General features: G+C 34.8%; 1 protein-coding gene across 1 annotated transcript in view; it reads right to left on the bottom strand.

Annotated features, from left to right (window-relative positions):
* The window catches only part of ZNF280C (zinc finger protein 280C), a 54,511-nt gene that overhangs the window by 9,236 nt on the left and 22,582 nt on the right, over positions 1-22,693 (bottom strand). Inside the window, exons 8-16 of the mRNA XM_027092321.1 lie at positions 19,696-19,869; positions 19,437-19,546; positions 17,641-17,861; positions 13,957-14,114; positions 13,174-13,274; positions 12,263-12,409; positions 6,462-6,593; positions 2,024-2,319; positions 1,422-1,562 (exon numbers count right to left, since the gene is read on the bottom strand). Coding sequence (XP_026948122.1) covers positions 1,422-1,562; positions 2,024-2,319; positions 6,462-6,593; positions 12,263-12,409; positions 13,174-13,274; positions 13,957-14,114; positions 17,641-17,861; positions 19,437-19,546; positions 19,696-19,869 — 1,480 coding nt within the window. The remainder of the gene's footprint in view (positions 1-1,421; positions 1,563-2,023; positions 2,320-6,461; positions 6,594-12,262; positions 12,410-13,173; positions 13,275-13,956; positions 14,115-17,640; positions 17,862-19,436; positions 19,547-19,695; positions 19,870-22,693) is intronic.

The following is a 22,693-nucleotide window of genomic DNA, read 5'->3' as shown; positions in this document are numbered from 1 at the left end:
AACATGTTGTAGACAAAAACAAAGAGGTATTTTTTAAAAGACAGGACCACATTAAAGTTAAAGATCAGGAATTCAGAGCTGACTGAATCAAGCACAGTTTGGTGGTCTAGAATTGAGCATAGAAAAAGATCAAAAAGGATAAGAGAGTCAAGGATAGCAAGGTTAAGCATGATTGAAGATGTAAAGGATTCTAGAACAAAAAACAAAGCAACATTCAAAACAGATGAACTTGAGGGTGAAGCTGACTATACAATTGGATTGGTGATGCTGGACTGGAAAGAGGGGTCAAGACTGAAAGTCCTGGGGTAATGAGATTTCAAAACGAATGAATATTGTATATGATGAGGTAAAATTGGATGGTGGTAAAGAAGGGGGTACAACACCTCAGAGGTGGATGTGAAGTGCTGGCATTAAAGAAGTCAAGGCAACATGATGACAGGCTGATCATCAAGGGGAAACAAAAAAACTGAGAGCTAAGTTCTGAAGGCATTAAAAAATGTGGGCAAATCCTTGAAAGTGGTAGTTAACTATGACCATAAAGTAACGTAGAGGTCTTGTTATGATTTGCAAGAGAACCACTTTTATTGGTTATACCTTATTTCTGACTGAAAATAAATGGAACTACCTCAATCTGAATAATCAACTTATTTATATCTGAATAATTTTTGTCTATTAAAAAAAATCTATCCCGAAGGCATAAAGTACCAATGAGGTTCAAATGAAAGTAATGAGGGCTCTGAAGTCTTTCTCTAGCAATAGAGTACATGGTAGGTGCTCAAATAATGTAAATAGAATTGATATATGAAAAGAAATTCCAACAGTAGCGTCATGACCGGAATATCCCTGTACTCTCTCATTTCACATTCATCAAATGAATGCAAAGATAGATGGCTTGAAAGACAAATGGACAGACAGACGGATGAGAGAGAGAGAGAGAGTGCAAGAGAGTGAGCATGTGAGCACCGATGATGTTCCTAGCGTCTTTGACAAAGCTGAAGTCTCTAAAAGTTGACTGCTTTGAAGTGGATAACACTCACGTGGTTCCATGTATTTATTTGATAAATATTTTGGAAAAATTTTAAATTTTATGGACCACTTTCTGAAAGACTTTGAAAAATAGTTTCCCTAACAAACCTATTCTAATTTCATTAGTCTAACTGTTCTTAAAATTTTTGTTCCACTAATTTCATGAGTTATTATGCTGGAAAACAGTATTGGGTAATATCCTAGAAGTTCCCTGTTGCTAGATCTTTTTAGATCCTTGATGTGACAAACTGGCTTTGTTTTCAAAAACCAAATATCTAAATATTAAAAACGCATGAGAAATATTTTTAAAAAATAAAACAAACAAATAAAAAAAAAACCCCAAACCAAATATCTTGAATGGCAGTTTTGACTGGCAGTGTACATGTTTAACTCACCTCACCGTATGATTTATAAAGGCTTTGTTACAGTTTGTTTTGTATCTGCAAAAATTACAGTGGATATATATTGAAAAGTGGCTTGCAAAATCTTTTATTTTGGAACGACACTCAATGCACTTGTGAACTCCCCGAAGACACCTTATGGAGACAGGAAAAAATATATTGTAAAACAAAATAATATGGTAAAGCCTTATTAATGTTTTATTAATTGAAGCCAAGGTGTTTAAATTAAATCTTTAAATAGAGACTTATAATTTGAAAATCTGCTTGGAAACAACAAGCTAGAATAAGTAAAAAAGTCTAATACCAGTTAATGTTTCCTTGGAATAAAAAGGATCACGTTAACAATTCAACTATCACAAGATATAAGCATAAAATATAAGATTAGTGTAAAAGATGACAATTATACAATAAACTCAGTAATTCAAGTTCTGTTCAGCAGTTGTAGAAAGTACCTTTTTATTATCTTCTTGGCCTACATGCCAGATAAGTGATTATCATGTAAATGTGCATACCTAGTGATATGCTAAGCTATATTAAAATAACCTTTAATATTTAATATTAAATTAGGATTGTATATCAGGAATAAAAGATATTACCTTAAGTTCTTCAAAACTATGCCGATTTTATTCTTCTTGTTGCACTCTTTCTTTTGCTTGTGATAGGTTTTTGCTTTATATTCAAATACATCTCCACCTTGACTACTTGCAGTGGACGTAGTTGCATAAGACTTTCTTGTCTTATATTTACTTTCATAAGGTTTTGTAGGATCTTCAGCAGTTTCACTTGTAGACTTTGAAGGTGAGACCTGAAGAGAAGAAGTGCTTGGAGTATCCTTGGAAGATGTAGTTGATAGACTTGAACGAACAGGTCCAACTGAAGCTCGAATAGTAACCTATAAAAATGAAGGCAATATATATTTTTAGAAAATTAAGCATCACATTAATATTAAAAAGATCAAACATTATGCAGGCCATAATTGGTTTTTGACAAGGATGCCAAAACAATTCAGTGAGGGAAACAATAGTATTATCAACAAATGGTGCTGGGACAACTGGATATCTACATGCAAAAGAATGAATTTGGACCCCTACCTCATACTAAATACAAAAATTAACTCAAAATGTATCAAAGACCAGACTGTAAGAGCTCAAACTATAAAACTCTTAGAAGAAAACATAGGAGTAAATCTTCATGACCTTGGGTTAGGCAATGATTTCTTAAATATGATACTGAAAGCACAAGCAACCAAAGAAGAATAGATAAATGGACTTGGTAAAAATTAAAACTTTTGTGCTTTGAAGGACACTATTAAGAAAGATAAAAGATAACCACAGAATGAGAGAAAATATTTGCAAATCATATCTCTAATAAGGGACTTGTATACAGAATATATAAAGAACTCTTACAACTCAATAAAAAGACAAATAACCCAATTAACAAATGGGCAAATGATCTGAATAGACATTTCTTCAAAGAAGATATACACATGAAATAAGCACATGAAAAGATGCTCAACATCATTAGTCATTAAGGAAATGTAAATCAAAACTCCAGTAATGTATCACCTCAGACCAACTAAATGACTATAATGAAAAAGACAGGTAGCAGCACGTGTTAACAGGATGTGGAGAAACTGCAGCCCTCATATATTGCTGGTGGGAATGTACAGTGGTGCAGTAGCTTTGGAAAACAGTTTGGCAGTTCTTCAAAATGTTAAACATAAGAGTTATTATATAATCCTAGGTGTTCCACTCCTAGCAATTCCACTCAAGAGAAATGTACACACAAAAACTTGTACATGGGCTTCCCTGGTGGTGCAGTGGTTAAGAATCGGCCTGCCAATGCAGGGGACATGGGTTCAAGCCCCGGTCCGGGAAGATCCCACATGGCACAGAGCAACTAAGCCCATGCATCACAACTACTGAGCCTGCACTCTAGAGCCCGCGAGCCACAACTACTGAAGCCCGCATGCCTAGAGCCTGTGCTCCACAACAAGAGAAGCCACCGCAATGAGAAGCCCGCGCACCGCAACAAAGAGTAGCACCCGTTCACCACAACTGAAAGCCCGCGCACAGCAACAAATACCCAACAGAGCCAAAAATAAATAAATAAAAATAAATAAAAATTAAAAAAAAAAAAAAACAAACTTGTACATGAATTTTCATGAGAGCATTATTCATTACAGCCAAAAAGTGGAAACAACCCAAATGCTCATCAACTTATGAGTGAATAAATAAAATATGGTATATCCATACAATGGAATAATATTCAGCCATAAAAAAGAATAAAGTACTGATACCCAAGTACTAATACAGCCTTAAAAAGGAACAAAGTACTGATACAAGCTACAATATGGATGAACCTCAGAAACATTATGCTAAGTGAAAGAAACCAGTCATAAAAGACCACATATTGTATGATTCCATTTGTATGAAATGTCCAGAAGAGGAAAACCCACAGGGATGGAAAACAGATTAAAGTTTGCCTGTTGCTGGTGGAGGGGAAATTGGGAGTGACTACTAATGGTTATGGGGTCTCTTTAGGGGGTGATAAAATGTTCTAAAATAGATTGTAGTGATGTTTTCACAACTCTGTGAATATGCTAAAAATGCTAAAAACCCCTGAATTGTATACTTTAAATGGGTGAATCGTATGGTATATGAATTACATGTCAATAAAGCTGTTACCAAAAAAAAAATCACTGCAATACAAAAAGTTAAACATCAGGGTATAAACTACAATCAGGTAAGTCTCGCATTTATTCTAAATGGTCATACCAATTAAATGAAATTTACCCTCAGTATTTATTTACTGTTGTAATACTAGTTTTGTATTGATAGCATTTATATGTTAACACAGATAGTAATGGGTCAGAAGAGCACATTCCATGGCTATTTTATGCTCTGATATAACTAAATAGCTTTGGTAAATATAGAGGTCAAAATTTAAATCTCAAATCCTGAAATAACTCTTTGGTAACTATAAGACAGATCTCCAGAATCACTGTTAACACCTGAAACTTATATAATATTGTACATCAACTATACCTCAATTAAAAACAATAATGCACCCCCCCAAAAAAACCAGATCTCCAGTAAATGTGACCTCTCTCTGGGGGTTCTTTGGGCAAAGGTTACTGCGGAGGTTACATCAATTCATCATACAGCATGGAGAATTTAATAATATTCAGAATTTTCTTAGAGCGAACTAATATAAAATTTCTAATTTAATATTCAGAAAAAGAAATGTTTGATTATACCCATTGGTTGATAATGAAAAACAGTCACCTATATATTTGGTATCATACAAAAAGCACTGAACTAGGAGTCAAAAGACCTGAGGTTAAATTTCAGTACTACCTCTTCCTAGCCATGTGACCTTGAGTAAGTAACTTATCCTCTCTAAGCCTCATCTGTAATATGGGAATAATACCTGCCTTCTCTACCTCACTGGTTTGCTACAGGGATTAAATAACAGAATGTATGAAAAAGCACATGGAAAGCTTAATTCTGAAGTGCTAACAAGACATTTAGTCTCATTTATTAATAATATCATAATTATAGTATATAATTATTACCATTATTATTAATAAGGGAAGATACGAGAGAGGATTGCACTGCTTATGTTAGTATTCTGCGTGTCTTGTTCCAGCATGGAATGAATGGACTACAGGGAAGGATACTGGATAGCTTCTCTCCCTCTAGAGCTTCAGAGCATTGCTTTACATTATTTTAATGAACTCAAATAGCAGACATACTCACATCAAAGTTTAGTACTCAAATATAAGTACTAAATGTTTGGGAATTATTTCACTTTGGATTGTGCATCCCTCTACTGGAGCAAATAGTCAAAAGCTGACTTTACATAGAAGAAGTCAAAGAAAACAGATGTACATAAGGCAGAGGGAAAATAAAATTTGTCGTCAGATGTGTGTTTGCTCACTTAACAGTGCAATGCTAATTAAGAGAATTTGCTTCTCTAAGAGTTGACTCAGTAATACCAACTTCAACAAACTACGGCATTCAAGGCATTATGACAGATGTTGGAGACACAAAGATAAACATGATTCCTCACCAGCTGAAGCAGACATGTACGCTGCCAACTGGAAAAGCTCAAAAACAGACTATAGAATATTTTTTTAAAGTATTTTTTAAAATTAATTAATTAATTAATTATTTTGCTGCATTGGGTCTTTGCTGCTGTGCAGGCTTTCTCTAGTTGCGGCGAGCGGGGGCTACTCTTCGTTGCGGTGAGTGGGCTTCTCATTGCGGTGGCTTCTCTTGTTGTGGAGCACGGGCTCTTAGGTGTGTGGGCTTCAGTAATTGTGGCTCACGGGCTCTAGAGCGTGGGGTCAGTAGCTGTGGCGCATAGGCTTAGCTGCTCCGCGCATGTGGGATCTTCCCGGACCAGGGCTTGAACCCGTGTCCCCTGCATTGGCAGGCAGATTCTTAACCACTGCGTCACCAGGGAAGTCCCCAGACTATAGAATATTGGAACAACACAATAACTCAGTCTACAGTTAATATAGTTGCACTCACTGCAAAGGAATATGCTCCAATATAGCACATTTCAATCAACTCAAAAAACAATGGATAGGGCTTCTGCCTGCCAATGCAGGGGACACGGGTTCGAGCCCTGGTCCGGGAAGATCCCACATGCCGCGGAGCAACTGGGCCCGTGAGCCACAGCTACTGAGCCTGAGCGTCTGGAGCCTGTGCTCCACAACAGGAGAGGCTCCGACAGTGAGAGGCCCGCGCACCGCGATGAAGAGTGGCCCCTGCTCACTGCAACTAGAGAAAGCCCTCACACAGAAATGAAGACCCAACACAGCCAAATAAATAAATTAATTAATTAATTTAAAAAAAACAATGGATAAAAAATTTTCTTTCCAAGCATAAGAATGATAAAACCTAAAATTAAAATTTTAATGACAACCAGAAGTCAATTTTTAATATTATATTGAATAGATTAAAACAGGCAGGGGTTTATTTCTATTATCATACAATGTTAAAACACAACATATTTAAAACTCACTTTTGTACCAGGAGGCAATCCTTCTAGCTCTTTAGGCTTTATAAATGTCCGATGCTGGGTCCTGTGATCCAGTTTCTCTTTGTAGGTCAAAAATTGTAGTCTGCATTTTGTACAACGATGAACTCCTTTCTTCTGTTTACAATAAATATTAGAAATAATATTAGAAAATAATTTCTGCCACCACAAATCCCGAGGCCTGAAATTGCTCTTAATAGCTAAAGAATTTTAAAACCAGAATTTTACCACATCCTATCATAAATAATTCCAAAATATTTCATTTTTTACAAGTACTTCTTGCATTAGTATTTGAGTTTCAAAAGTATTTGTTATCATACAGGCAATCAATATGATAATTATATCAATTAGATTACAATGGGACAAGTCCTATACTATTTGTAGTGTGAGTTTACTTAATTATTAATTTGAAGTATAAACTATTCAAACATATGATATCATGAAAATGAGCTATATTATACTTTTATTCTTGGAAAGATCAAATAATTTTTGTTATTTCCATTTGTTTCACAAGTTGGTAACATAAATTGAACTTTCTAAAACCAAACAAATTTAACCAGACACTCCCAAGAAAGTTATGTTATAGAAATGGTTGTATATGTCAGTGTTTGTCCAACAGAACTTTAAACAGTGATGATAATGTGCTATACTGCACTGTCTGATATGGTATCCACTGCCACATGTGGTTACTGAGTGCTTGAAATGTGGCAAGTGCAACAGAGAAATCGATTTTAAAATTTCATTTAATTTTAATTTTAAATTAATTTAAATTTGAATAGACGCATGTGGCTAGTGACTGATATTGGACGGCATGGTTACAGAAGCATAAATCAGAACAACTGATCTGAATTTACTATTTGAGAACCCCTTGACTATGTTCCTTCTGAATCCTGGTCATATTATTACTTTACCAATAGGAAACAGGACCGAAGAGAGATGTAAGGCACTTGGCTCATAGCTAGTTAGTGTTCTTTCTACTACATACTAGCAACTGCAGTTTTTTTGTATATGCTGTCATCAATTAAAATATGTATTGTACATTCATCGGTAAATTTGGAACAACGTACAAATATAAAAATGTTTTCTCTAAAGCTGTATCTCCACAGGTTCATCACTATTTGCATTTAAAACACAAATAAACATTTAGGAAAAATCAAATGAGGTAACATACATTAAAGTACCTAGCCATTACTGGTGCACAGCAGGCATTTGATAAATAAAAATTCCTTACAAAGTTCAAAGCAATAGGTAAATATAATGTACTTGTATTACTATTTTAGTTTCATCTTAAGAAGTATGGTTAATTGGATCATATCATAGGTACAGCCAACATAAACAGATTCACCTATATGTACTCAAGAGAGGGGAAAGAGGGGGAAAAAAAACTCAGTCAAGAAGCTGATAGCAAGGTAACATGACAGAAAGTTCCCCAGATATAGGTCCCAGAAATCTTTTCTCTACCTGTACCTATATCTCATCCAGTTTCATGACTTTAAATAGTATTCATCCAACTGCCTACTCAACATCATTACTTGATATCTAACATGCACTTCAAATCAACATGGACAAAATTAAACTCTAGATTTTCCCCCATCCACCCTTAAAAAAAATCTGTTCCTTCCATAGTCTTCCCAATATCTCAATATATGGGAACATCATTCTTGCAGCTGCTTAGGATGAAGGAATTTGGTCACTCTTAACTCTTTCTCTCACACCCCACTGATAAAACCTTTCAGCTCTACCTTCAAAAGCATAATCTTTCCACTTGTCATCACCTCCGACCACTGCCACCAGATGAGTCCAAGTCACTCACCCGCACTCTCTCACAATAGCCTCCTACCTTCTTGTTTCCACTCTTTCCTCCCAACAGTCTATTCTCTCCATAGCAGCCAGAATAATCTCTCACATGCCTAAACACTCCAATGGCTTCCCATAACCCTCCAAAATCCTGACTCTGGCTTACAAGGCCATATACTATCTTCCCCGCATTCTGTTGCTACAACCTCATCTCCTACTACTCTTTCTCCCACTTGTTTACCATGCTCCAGCCACACTGGCCTCCTTGTTGCTTCTTGAACATCTAGATATATGCTCACCTCACTGCCTACTTACTGTTCCCTCTGCCTGGAACATTCACTCCCAGATAGCCACATGGCTTAATCCCTTATTTCCTCTGGAGAGACTTCTTTGACCACCCCACATAAAAAAACAGAAGCTACTCTTTCACCTCCTAAGCCCTGGCATTCCCTATCCTCATGTATTTCCTCCCTATGGTACTTATTACCAGCTGGCATACAGATACATTCAGACATAATACATATTCTCATTCTCTCTCCCACCTGCCACTATAATGCAAATTCCAGAGAGCACAAACTTTGTTTTGCTCACTTCTGTAAAACAGTCCCTGGCATATATTAAACAGTAAATAAGTATCTGTTTAATAACCAGTAAGGCAGGCAGCAAGAGACTGACAGAGAGTGCACATGAGAAGCAAGCACAATTAAACTAGTTCAAAATGTCTGCCATTCCATTCAATGAGCATTTGCCCAGAGCCCTGAGATGGGGACATTAACCTACTATTCCCTTAGATGGACTCAAGTCTTTCATATCTCTCTTATGCATGTATACCTGTGATGTGCTGAGAATAATACAGTACGTTTTTAAAATAACATGATGTTCAACCAAAAAAATGGTGACCTATTCCAAGGATAGAGACAAAAATTGTGTTGAACTTTTTGACAAGGATACTATATCTTTTGGGCGATTTGAAGGTTTTCAAGGCTAATTCTGACTCTGTAATATCTGCCTTTAGACCTAATGTCAGTGAAGAATGACTCTGAGGTAAAAGCTTGGGCCCTAGGTCAATTTTTGGCTCTGCCAACTATCAGCGAATGTGACACTTGGCAAGGTAACTTACTTTCTATAAAGCTTTGTTTCCTTATCTATGAAATGGAAATGATCGCATACCTGCTTTGTAGAGTGGTTGTAAGGATCAGACAAGATAATGCAAGTAAAAGCACTAGTGGCTGTCGTACAGCAAGTGATTAGTATATGTTAACTGCTTGTTATTACTATAAAGATCTAATGAGGCTATTTAACACATCTGAAATCCTTCATCCTTTCTTAAAAGTTGTACAAACTGTCCTGTTAGCTCTGAAATCACTCAATACATAATAATCTATTCTTTTAAGGAAAAGGTTACAACCAAAGTCTTTAAAAAGAATAAAATGAGCCACAGACTCAACAATTCTTATGATCTAAAATTGCCCTAATATCATCTCAATTACAAGCTTATAATCTTGCTCAGCTATGGTTTTTGAGTCTTTTGTGAACAATTATATTCAAACTGAGAGTCTTCCTCTATTGATTGCTGACTGCCTACCTCTTAGGTACTCCAAACTTACAAAAAAACTGGGCACCCATGGTGTGTCAGTAGTCCCAAGACTACTCTCCGGTTTGATGATTCAATAGAAGGACTTATAGGGCTTAAAAGCTGTTATACTCACAGCTCTGATTTATTACAGTGACAGGATACAGAACAGGATTAATAAAGGAAAAAAGTGCATTGGGTGAAGTCTGGAGGATACTGGCACCAGTTTCCAAGTGCCCTCTCCCAGTGGAGTTGCATAGGACATGCTCATCAATCCCCCAGCAACTAACTGCAGCAACAGGTATGAAGTTTTTTGATTTTGTTTTGTGTTGTTTTATTTGGTTTTCCAGGGAAGCTCTCTTTGAGTCTTAGAGCCCAGGTTTTTCATGGGGTTCAGTCACCAAACCTTCAGACTCTAGAAGAAAAGCAGGCATTCACCAAAAACATATTTTTGCACAAGACCTAGAAAAGCTGGTACCACATGGCTCAAGGTTCCAGGCGTGTAAAACACTCATCAATTAATAACAAAGGCTCAGTTTCCAGAGTTAGCCAAGGGCTAGTTATGCAAGTAGACTCTTCTGAAAACGTGCATATTTGAGCAACTCAGACCTGCTGGGTTAACGCTTTCCTATATATGTGGCAAGTTAAGACATACAACTCACGGTATGAAGAGTGACTACAGATCAGGTTAAACCATTTAGGAGACACAGTCCACATAGCAAGCCCATCCATCTCTTTCTTACCTTTCTAAGCATCTATTACTCCCTCCACATCTACACCTCACTCTGGAGCTTAGTAAAGCACAAGAGAAAGAATTACGTTAAAAGCTTCATAATAAAATAGAGCTACTGCTTTATATCTCATTCTTTCTTTCAAAATCAAAGGTCAAAGGATGAAATACAGAGTACCAAGATCAGTGTTTCAAAAACTCTATTCCTAAAGAAATGTTAGTATGTGTTGTGCAAATAAAGGATTCAATGGTCAAATAAGTTTTGGGAACAACATATACAATATCACTTGCTTGGAGATTTATGATCTTTAAAGCATTTTTTAGCATGTTAAAAGCTCTGAAAAATCCTATCAAAAAATAAACAAAAAACTATTCATTTTGTAAGTGCAGCCATTTACTGAATTTCTTTTTCCAGGAACAATTTTAGAGTAGAACATCTATTTGACGTCTGATGGAACATGGGGGAAACTCTAGAATAGAAAGATTTTGCCAGAGTTTAACAGTGAGGTGACATACCAGGATAAAAAAATAAGCATGTTGCCATAACACAGGTGATCTTGAATGCATCTGGATATTCTATATTTATGATTTTTTCCAATTAACAACTATAAGTTGATTTCATGATTATCTAATGACTGGAACTGAAAGCAATGTTAGCACAAGTGCTGAATAAAATGGCCATGATAACGCATTCAATAATAAGGAAATGTAATGAGCTGATCAGTGAGGAGGCAAAACCTCATTACATAATCAGATTCAGTAAATTCATTGACTTCTGATTTTGGCAAATGTATGACTGCTCTTTCAAGCACTCAAGAATAGGCTCACTGTTATCAAGTTTTCAGCCCAAATAAAGGATGGTCTAATTGTGTCAGGAAAAGAACCAGCAAGCATAAAATGAAAATTCAAGGGAAAGGTACAAGCACTAGTACTGATATTCCAGAAATTACAAAAGCAGAACTGGTAAAAGTCATCTAAGAAACAAGTTATAACCTAAACACTGTTCTTTGGCATAGTTCACATATCTAGAAATGTGTCATTGCTGTTTACTTTGTCACTGTCTGCTACAAGAGACCATCCTGGATCACTGATGACAACCACATGTCTTCTCATAATAAAAAGTGGGCTAGGGAATTCCCTGGAGGGCCACTGGTTAGGACTCTGCACTTCCACTACAGGGGCCTCTGGTTTGATCCCTGGTCAGGGAACTGGGATCCACAAGCCGTGGAGTGCAGGGGTGGGGGGGGGAAGGTGGACTAGAAAGTGGAGATAAAGTTTGAAGAGAAAGAGGAAAACAGAAGATTGTGAATCCTCAATCTTATCTTCCTTAGTTCAAACTTATCCTTTTCCCTGCTCTTTAAAATCATTCCCATTCTCACCACTCTTAAACCCTTGAAATGTCCAATATAAATATTCCACTCATCTTTCCTCTTCCCCTCCACACTAGGCTCCTATTTGTACCTACCTTTCAGAATTTTCACTATCCATGAGCCTCATCATCACCAGGAAGCAGACAAGGAGAAGAAGTGGAAGTTTCACAAGTATTTCAGCATAAATTATGAATTAATGGTGTCATTTGGAACAACTTTGCTTTCCTTCTAGAACAAATCTAACCAATGTTCTAAGTTTATATATATAACCTTTTCACTAAGACAAAATGAACAAATAAGAACTGCTAAACCTCACCTGATGCTTCATGTAATGATTCATGTAGGGGGTTGCCATTCTACTAACTTTGAGGCAAAATGGACATAGCAAGTTCTTAGTATTTTCATGGGATGCTCTAAAATGAGTTTCTACATCAGAAAATGTTGATGATCTAAACTGGCAAACCTAGAAATATAAAGAAGATTTAATTTAACTTGAAAATTTGTAACCGATACGCAATTATATCAAAGTAGCCACAATAAGTCATTTGTTTAGAGTAACATGATGTAGTACTAATTCAGCTCTGCTGCCTATACAACCAAGGATCCTGATACTGCAAGTAATACAGATAATCTCTGAAGCAGAAAAGTTGTCTTTCAAAGTTTAGGGATATTCCTAAACATCAGCAGATTCCCTTCTTTTCAGATCTACTACCCCCCATCCCCATCCTGACTTGAATTTTCAAAGTCTGACACCTCTTGACCGATAAAGTTTTTCCTGTTACATCAAATGAGGATCCTCTTCTTTGGATTTTAAATAGCATCCAGGCTGTAACAGAGGCAATTTATCTTTATCTTGCTATCTTACTGGGGACCACTTGAAATTCTGGAAAAATACTGGCCCCAAAGCCTTTAGTTGAGTTCCCCGTAACTAACAGTATTTCCGATTTCTCTAACACGTCTATATTCTTCCCTACAGGGTAAGAAAGTCAATATGTTTGTCTTTCTCCAGCAGGGCTTTTTGTTTGTCTAGCAGAGGGGTCAGCAAACTATGGCCCACAGGTCAAATCCAACCCACCACCCACACATACATGAGTTAAACCAAGAGTTTCAACTATTGAAGAGGGTCTTCGTTTTAGTAATTCATTTTTATTTTAAAAAAAAAGAACAATACTATTTCATGGCATGTGAAAATTAAACACCTAAATACACAATAAAATGTGTGTGTACCTGGCAAACATATGGCATTTCACCGGGTTTATGAGTGTCCTTCATATGTTGTAAAAGAGTATGTTCTGTTTCAAATGATAATTCACAGATTTTACAAATAGCTGAAAGTGGAAAAAAACACATTACATCATTTTAAGGATGTATAAATCAAAGGTTCAGTTTGCACATCCATAACAACAGCAGCAACAAGTAATAATAATAATAGTGGTGATGGTGGTTCCAACAATTCTAGTGTGGTTAACTTTGTAACGCTGTTCTAAGGACTTTACTTAGTATTAGCTTGTTTCATTCTCATACCATCACTGAGAGCTGTACTGTTAATTTTTATCCCCATTTTTCAGATGAGGAACCTGAGGCACAGAAAGATTAATTAAGCTGACTGACATCTCACAGCTGTATTAAGAGGCAGAGCTGGGATTTGAATCCAAGCTAACTCCAGACTCTGTGATTTTAACTATCACTGCAGTTACTTTTCTTATTAGAGTGTAAATGAAGACCATTAATTTTATATTTGCAAACCAGGGAATCTGAGTTTTGTAATTTACTTCCTACATACAATGCGTAAGTTATGCCAAGGAAGTTTCAATTTACAAGAGGGACTTCAATTTTAGTAAGTAATTTTATTGAAAAGTTTATACAAGTTAAAATATGCTTTCAACTTTGCCCCCAAATTACAAAGTCTATTTCTTATTCTTATTTTTCCATCAGAATTCTTAAGGATTCCTCATAGGTTAGATAATCAAAATCATTAATGTTCAGGATTTTAATAAAATTGTGACTTACTAGAAAACTCATGGGGAGTGTGTGTGCTCTCAATGTGACACTGCAGCTGGAATGGTGTGGGATACTGACGGTAGCAGTGCTGGCAGGTGGTGTGGTTTTCCCAGCTCTCAGTGTTCTGCTTCTCAAGTTCCAAATGATGTTTCATGTGGTTCATAAACCTATAAATGATTGTGAACAGGTTCAAATATTCAAATTTATAACCAAAGACAAATCTCACAAATAAGTACCTGAACCTAAATGTTAAAAATGCAGTTGTATTACTCAAAATAACACCTCTAAAGCCATATAGTCCTCTGGAAAAGTGTGCAATTCAAATGATCACTTTCATTAAGTGCATCAGTGAACATTCTTCTTTGCATCTTTGTTTTAAAATAATCCATTAATATAGTTAATACGAAATACTGCTAATTTGCTTCCTCACCATTATTTCAGATTAAAATTTTTTTGTAAAGAAAAACAGCAGGCTTCTTTTCCATACATGAAATACTATTTACATTTTAAAATAAAATACTTAAAGGAAACTCTACCACCAAGAGCAGCTACAGAATCATGAGAGAAATCTTTTGACGGCCTTGTGATATACAATAGCTTTCAGCTGCTTAAAAGACAAATTGTTAGTATTTTTATTTGTGTCTTGGTTTCTACATGCATGTAATAGCAATTTTAATACCTATAATTACAAGAATCTTTTATTTAATGATACAGGTTTACCGTTAGCACAAACAGTTCATTTTAACTCACAGACTGTGCCCTTTGTAGCACAGTCCATTTTTCAGTTCTACATTCTGCTATGTCAGATTCCCTAAAAGGCTTCTTATGAGAAGGAACTATGACCTTTAATGGCAGAGAGTACAATATAAACAGGCATATCTATTTCAAACGGCTTACTGAAATGTTTTACTGAATTTCAAAGTAAAGTTATTTAATCAAAATTACAATCTCAAGTCTGGGTCAAATATTAATAGCTAGTCACTATGAGTCCCTAAAGGAAATAATCTTGAAATGAAGTAATAATGTCAGCAACCTAGGCAGCACTTATTACAGAGGTTTTAACATTTATCTCTTCACACCTCCAAAACACCACTTATCTTTAGAGCTGCTTATGGTACACTTTGAAATATCTTTTTCCCCCTTTCATTTTAATATCATCTCTATTAAAATCTATTTAAAAATCCTAGTCTTGCCTAAATATTTACATATAAAGGTCATGAGCCATTAACCTTTCAGCTCACAACTTTAGTAAAATGTATTTGTATAAAATAATCTGTTAACTACCTATCTCTCAGTTATTACCCTGCCCCCATCAGCAGCTCACACCTCTTAAACCAGTAGATGGAGATGTGGAAAAAAGGAAACCCCTCACAAGGCTATTCTCAGAATAAAATAACCCTAACTGGTTTTGGTGACACTCGATGTAGGGAAAAATATACTACAATATGTTGACAGGGCTGAGAGGAGAAATCTTGAGCTATTAGGGTCTACCATCCCTTAAAACCACCACCTTTATCACATCAGATAATTATAATTTCTTTTTTATGGTAGGAATAATTAAGATCTAGTCTCTTAGCAACTTCGAAGTTTATAACACAGTATTGTTGTCTATAACCATCATGCTGTGCATTAGATCTCCAGGACTTATTTATCTATAAAAAGTTCCAAGTTTGTGCCCCTAAATAACATATCCCCAATTCCCCCATCCCTGGTAACCACTGTTCTACTCTGTTTTTATGAGTCACAGAGTTTTTTGTGTTTTTTTTTGCGGTACGCGGGCCTCACACTGTTGTGGCCTCTCCCGTTGTGGAGCACAGGCTCCGGATGCACAGGCTCAACGGCCGTGGCTCATGGGCCCAGCCGCTCCGCGGCATGTGGGATCCTCCTGGACCGGGGCACGAACCTGTGTCCCCTGCATCGGCAGACGGACTCTCAACCACTGCACCACCAGGGAAGTCCTGAGTCACAGAGTTTTATCGTAACATTGTTTCAGTGTTACATAGCAAATAACAATTTCTCTTCTGTTAAGCTACTGGGACCATTAGCAATTGATGGCTGGTAGGGCTTGATAAAAGGAGGTAATGAAGTGTGAAAACTCATATGAATAATATAAGTGAAAGGTCTTTGAAAACTATAAAACGCTACCATAAATGTAGCATTCACAAGTGTTTTAGGCTTATATTACAGAGTATTTCAGTGTTTTTCTATGTACTTCATTTTGGACCCAAGAATTCACCAGGAAAAATAAATGCTGAGCTTAGAAATGACCTACCTATAGAATGTTTAAGAATGCTAGTTATAAATGATGGTTTTCAAGGGTAAATATTTTTAAAAGTTTATAAGCGTGTTATGTGTCACAATATAGGTACAGACATACATATGCATATATGTATCTGACCTAAGGGAAGTGCATTGATGTCTGCAATTTACTCTGGAAAGTATAAAAAACTCAGATGGATCTATGGATAATTAGATATGTAGTAATGCAAGTAGAGTAAAATATTAATGCTGGAATTGAGGTGGTAAATATATAGAGATGTTCACTGTAAAATTTTCTCAACTTTGCTGACTATTTGAAATTTTTTATAATAAAATATTGGAAAAGCAATGTCAGGCTATATAGCCAATTAAAAAATACCAATCAATATATCCCGTTACTTTGTTCTTGTTATATTTCACTTAGGATGATAGATATGTAATATGCCATATAACTCAAAGACTGCAAAGTATAAGCTCCTAAAATTTGAAGCATACATGTATAACTCCTCAGAATTCCATTGAGAATTGAATCTCTACTTTGAAAATCTGTTAAATTATAAAATCAAAGCAGACATGTTGCACAGAACTGGTACTTCTGGGCTTCCCTGGTGGCGCAGTGGTTAAGAATCTGCCTGTCAATGCAGGGGACACGGGTTCGAGCCCTGGTCCAGGAAGATCCCATATGCCACAGAGCAACTAAGCCTGTGTGCCCCAACTACTGAGCCTGCGCTCTAGAGCCCGCGAGCCACAACTACAGAGCCCACGTGCCACAACCACTGAAGCCCGCGTGCCTAGAGCCAGTGCTCTGCAACAAGAGAAGCCACCGCAATGAGAAGCCCGTGCACCGCAACGAAGAGTAGACCCTGCTCGCCACAACTAGAGAAAGCCCGCGTGCAGCAACAAAAACCCAACACAGCCAAAAATAAATAGTAAATTAAAAAAAAAAAGAACTGGTACTTCTCTAGATGATCCAAAAAAATCACTTCTTCTGTAAGGAAAATGTACTAAAATTATAAATATGAACTGTAAAAGAGAACATTAAATAAAACAAACATGGAGGAGGTAGAATTGGATAAAGTGGTTCTTCTTGTGATAGGAAAAATAAGATTCAGAAGCAGTTAAAATTTTAATAAAAATATCTCATGGAAATTCCTAGTTCAATGATAAATACAGAGAAAAGAATGATTTTCCCCTAGCTTAAAATAAATTTTGTCCTTTCTTAAGCTATCTGAAAGAAATACAACTAAAGTGGATCCAAGTGTCAAACTCCTAAAAATACAAGAAAAGATAAAAGCTTTTCAACATGAAAATCTGCCTTTATTCTTAGTAGAAAGTTAAAATTGCTTATCTAGGATGGCACAGAAAAAGAAATACAATATTTACATCTGTAGCATCCCAATTTTCAAATAGAAATAGAAATAAGTATTTACATACCTAAGATTATTTTTAAGAACTTTCAAGCAACTGAAGCATTTAAATGTTGTATAAGTCTTCTCTTCCTCATCAACAGCTCCTTCATGTCTTCCATAGTAAAAGTCACTAACTAACATAATCAATTTTCCTTTCTCTGCACCAGTCTCATTTTTATCTTCAGTACTGGAAAGTTCCACTTTAATCATTCCCAAAAATGCATTTACCATGTCTGGACAACAACGCTGAAAGAGAAAAAAATATATAAGCCTTATTTATATTTCTTTAAAAAATCAGACACCAAAAAATGATTCTGTGTTTATAACTAGGGCCAGCTCATGTGGAAAGACAGTCTCACATAGTTTTAATCACAAACAATAAATAAAAGCTACATTTTAGAAAAAGTCTGTCACTTTCTCCAGGTGCAGAAGTATATATAACATGCTATGATTTGTGTATATTCATAGATGGAAAATAAGAACATTCATGTGTGCTGGTATACGCAGGAAGAAAATCAAAGAGGATACAAAACAAGTTAATAAAAAATGATTCCTTTGTGAGTTGTATTGAAAACTAGGCAAACAGGAGTCGGGGTGAGATTTTTTCACTGTATTCCTTCTTATACTTTTTGAATCATGTGACTATAATTACCCCAAAATTAAATAAACTAAAGATAACTAACAAACTCATTCCTTTCTTTTCTCTATCTATGATGCAAAACATAAAAACATCACTTGATTGTGTATCTCTACACAATATTACATAAATAGGAAACCTGAAAGCATTGTAGAAGTTACTTCTTACTTTTAAAACCAAAGCCCAAAGTCCAGTTAACAGAAGTCACACTCAGGGAGACGGAAATAGTGATAGATCAAATACAGTTTTGCCCAAGAATAAAGAGACTGTAATTGGAATTCCAGGATGCTCCTTTTCTTTCTACATTTTTTTGTAAAATGCTGAATTTCAATGAAAAAATTGCCAATCTTTGAAATAGTGAGCAATAACTTTTACTAAATAGTTTTCTTTACCTTGTATTCTTCTCATCCCTTCTTTTCTGCATATATCCTACACTACCTTTTTTCTTGCCTCCTTCCCCCCTTCCTGCCATCTATACTAGGCATACAAAAAGAATATGGACTATCTTTCCACAGACACAAAGGACACTGTAGTATCTACTAAAATATTTTAAAATATTTTCATTAGTACTTTGAAAATTACCTAAAACCTAATTACAAGAGCTTCTTACACCAATATAAATCTAGAATTAATTTATAACAACTACACATACTATATTCTGGATTGAGTTAAAACTATCATTTCATATGAAATGCTCCACCATTAGGAGTTTATGTCTAAGTGCTAAAAATTAAAATGCAAGGCTAAGATTTTCATTGAGTAATGTGACATGCATATATCACCATGGACAAAAAATAACATAAAAAAAGAAATTAAGTTACATGAAAGATTAAGCACCTAATAAAATGCCTGCTTTACAAGAAGTTTGAAGAATGGCATGACCTAGTCAATAAAATATCCTGATTAATATATTATTTCATTAAAAATTAAAATATAATATGTAGTGTTTGTAAACTTAATTTTAATAATTTAATGATTGGGAAGGATTTTAAAATCTCTTATAAAGTTAATCATTATGAGTATCAATTTTTACTTAAGTTATATGAAAATACCAATGAGAAGATTTCTTATCTAAATATCTGGATAAACTAGCATTTACTATATATCAATCCTTAATATTTTAATATTAATATTTTCAGAGATTTGTGAATATTTTTAAAAATCAAATTTTGAAAAAGTTTTACCTTCATGTGAAATTTCAAAGGATCCAAAAGATTGAACTGAACATTGCACTTTGGACAAGATCTTACAAGAGGTGTTGCAGTTTTATGGAGAGTTGGTGAGGTATTTGTACCTAAAATAAATTAAGGAGTTTTATGAGTCAAATTCTCCTTTTTTAACCTTAAACCCAACCAGTAATAACAGTTTTAAACTTCATCACAATTTCTGAAATTTATGTATAAATAATACCATTTCTTTTTTATACACCAGATTCATATTTACCTTTCGATAGCAAGACAGGGGAGGATGTCACTGAAGGAGTGTTCATTAAAGACAATGAAGCACAAGGACTTATGTCAGAAACTCCTTCGGTGATCTTTGGCTTTTTTGGACTAACAACGTTTTGTTGAGAAAGAGAACAATATTCCATTATTATAGGCGGAGACTCTTCTAGATCTACAATGATTAAAATAGTGGGAAAGATATTTGAAATTGCTTTAGTATAGAATATTGTTTACAAATGCTACTAAAATGGCCTTACATTTAAAATTCAGTAAGAATACTTTGGAGATAAAGGTAATATAATTGAATTACCATATCATACAACTGACAATAAAGAATGACCAAAATTTATATGATCAATAGGTAGAAAGAAACCGCACAAATAACCATTATGGACAACACAGTTTGAACAATTCATGAAATAAACTTTTTATGCAAGAAAATTCTAAAGATGCTTTCAAATTAATATATAAATAGGTATCATGAAAGAAGTCGGACCAAAAAAACCCAAGCCACCCCCCCACCAAAAAAAAAGGCAGAAGAGAGAATACTCTAAAAGCTCAGTTCCAAAAAATGAATTTCTCTTCAGATGCTTTAATGCATTTGAGCTTGTAAACAAAAACAATTTATATTCTAATCTAAAAACTTAGAGAAACTCCTTAAGATACTTGAAAAAAAGTCCTAAGATATCTAATGGAAAACCAAGTTGGTTCTTTTCCCACTTAACAACCTGATGGGTAGTTTAAATTATCTATTTAATTCCTACATGCAAAGTAGAAACAACTAATCTTAAATATCTTGAATGACAATACCTCACTTATTCATATGAAAAGGTTTGGAGTTAGTATGATGGCTTTCAAACTATGTTCCCCTGAGCCTAATGGTTCTGTTTTAGGGAATTCAGTGGGCATGTCAGACAGAGAAATTCTCATTTTACTTTAAAAAAAAAAATGAGACTTTTACATAAAATTCTGTTTGAATAGAGATTTCATTGCTGAAAATAGTTTTGAGTTTGAAAACCATCACTTAAAGGCTAAAGAATTATGCAATTCAGGGTATTTGCAAGAGAAGTGGGGCTATTTAGGCTATAACCAGACCCAGAAAAAGTCCCTTTTGAAAATAACACACAATTGTACTTTGTGATAAAGATTCTAAAACTGCACATGTTTTAATGCTCCCAACTGTATACTAATAGGAGAAGCAGAATAGGTATATGCCAGGAAAATAAGAGTATTACACCAGTGGGCTCCTCTGTCAAATCTGCGTTTCATTCTTTGAGATAACACAGAAATGATTTTTTTCCATCTTCAAGCACATGATTACTGACAGCTATATTGCAGACACTTAGGACTGATTTCTGTGTAATCACACTAACATTCTTCTCAGTTGCTTAGGTTCACTGAACAACCAATGAGTGCTGGTATTTTGGACTAGGCAACTAGTTATCTAATAGGCTGTTTTATATATAATTTTTAAAGCATGCATAAATCTCCAAGTTAAATAAAATCACTCTGAGCTCAATAGTTTTAAATTCTGATTCTTCAACTTATTTATCTGTGTTGCCTTTGGCTTGTGCTGTTCGCTATCCTCAACAGTGCCAATAAAAATCCCATTCTCCTTCTTTAAAATCAAGTTCAAATCCAGCCATCTCCAATATCCTATGATCATCCTAGACAGGAGTCCATTAATCATGCTTCTGAACATATAGTCCATATTACTATTCATAATTATCATGCTAACAATGTTTATTGTCAAGTCTTTCAATGCTTTAATGAATTTTTCACTTCTCACTTATCTCATTTGAGCCTCAAAAAAGCCCTGAGATAAACAGAGCAAGAATCAAAATTATATAGCTAAATGGCTGATTTCAGGTCTAGAAAATGAATGCGTTATGTGAGAAAAATAAAAATATCTATTTTAATAATATGAGAAAATTGAGGTGTAAAGAGGTTAGGTGATTTAATAAAGGTTACAAAAATATTTAGAATAGAGGCTCAAGCCTATATCTTCCTAATCAACTATAAACCTATTTACCATTAGGGCAAAGTTCCACTCTTTGCAGTATAACAACTTAGAGAGAGAGGGAGAGTGGAAGCTTCAAGAATTCACAGATTTTTTCTATGAATAAAGACTGTGTGCATTATAAAATCAGACTTCAGACATCTATTTCATCTTATTTATTTTGGTTCTTGGTTATTTTACTCACTAGATAAGTGGCACCTAGATAAGTGATTATCAAACCAAATATTATCAAGGGAAAATGTTTTTGGCGCACATATTACTATAAATTTCTTTCTATTTTGGTTTTGTAAATATATACTAATTTGTGAGTAAACAATTTAAATATTCACAAAAATTTTTGTGTACCTTTCTCCAGTTAGTGAAATATATCAAATTTGCTAACATAGAAACAATAATTGCTTTGATAACAGGGAATTTTTCAACTAGATAAAACTTCATGGCATACTATTTCAGGTTAATGAAGAACTTTGTTATGGCATACAATCAAAGAACTATAATTCTTCTTTAACTGGAAATTTTCATTATTCCTTCAATGGATATTTACTGAGTAGTTACTATGTGCAAATCACTTATTTCTTTAGTATTGCCATTTTATACTACTACCCTATAACCATATTTAACTATCACATCTACAACATTAATTTTGATAGAAAGACTCTAGCCTATTAAGAAATCAACTATAACCATGCATTTTTTCTCATACTAATTACCAAGTAATTAATACTTTTTTTTTAAACCATAGTATTAGGGTATCAGGGGACTTCCCTGACTCACAGAAATTATATTAAGATTTTTCAGTGCATGGCTGGCTCCAAGTGAGAATGAGCTCAAAGAATATGTTAGTCAACTTAATAAAAAGAAATAAAATATTCTATCATTAAATACGATTTTATATAAAATCACCCAAGAAAGACATTCAGGAATGATTAGCTTCCATTTTACAATATATGAAAAACATAGCATGAAGATACAGGCT

Source organism: Aethalodelphis obliquidens, unplaced genomic scaffold (assembly GCF_003676395.1).
Source record: "Aethalodelphis obliquidens isolate GAN/ISIS:26980383/991018 unplaced genomic scaffold, ASM367639v1 scaffold77, whole genome shotgun sequence".
Lineage (NCBI taxonomy): Eukaryota > Metazoa > Chordata > Mammalia > Artiodactyla > Delphinidae > Aethalodelphis > Aethalodelphis obliquidens.
Note: the sequence above shows the minus strand (reverse complement) of the source record. Positions and strands in the feature narration are given on the sequence as shown.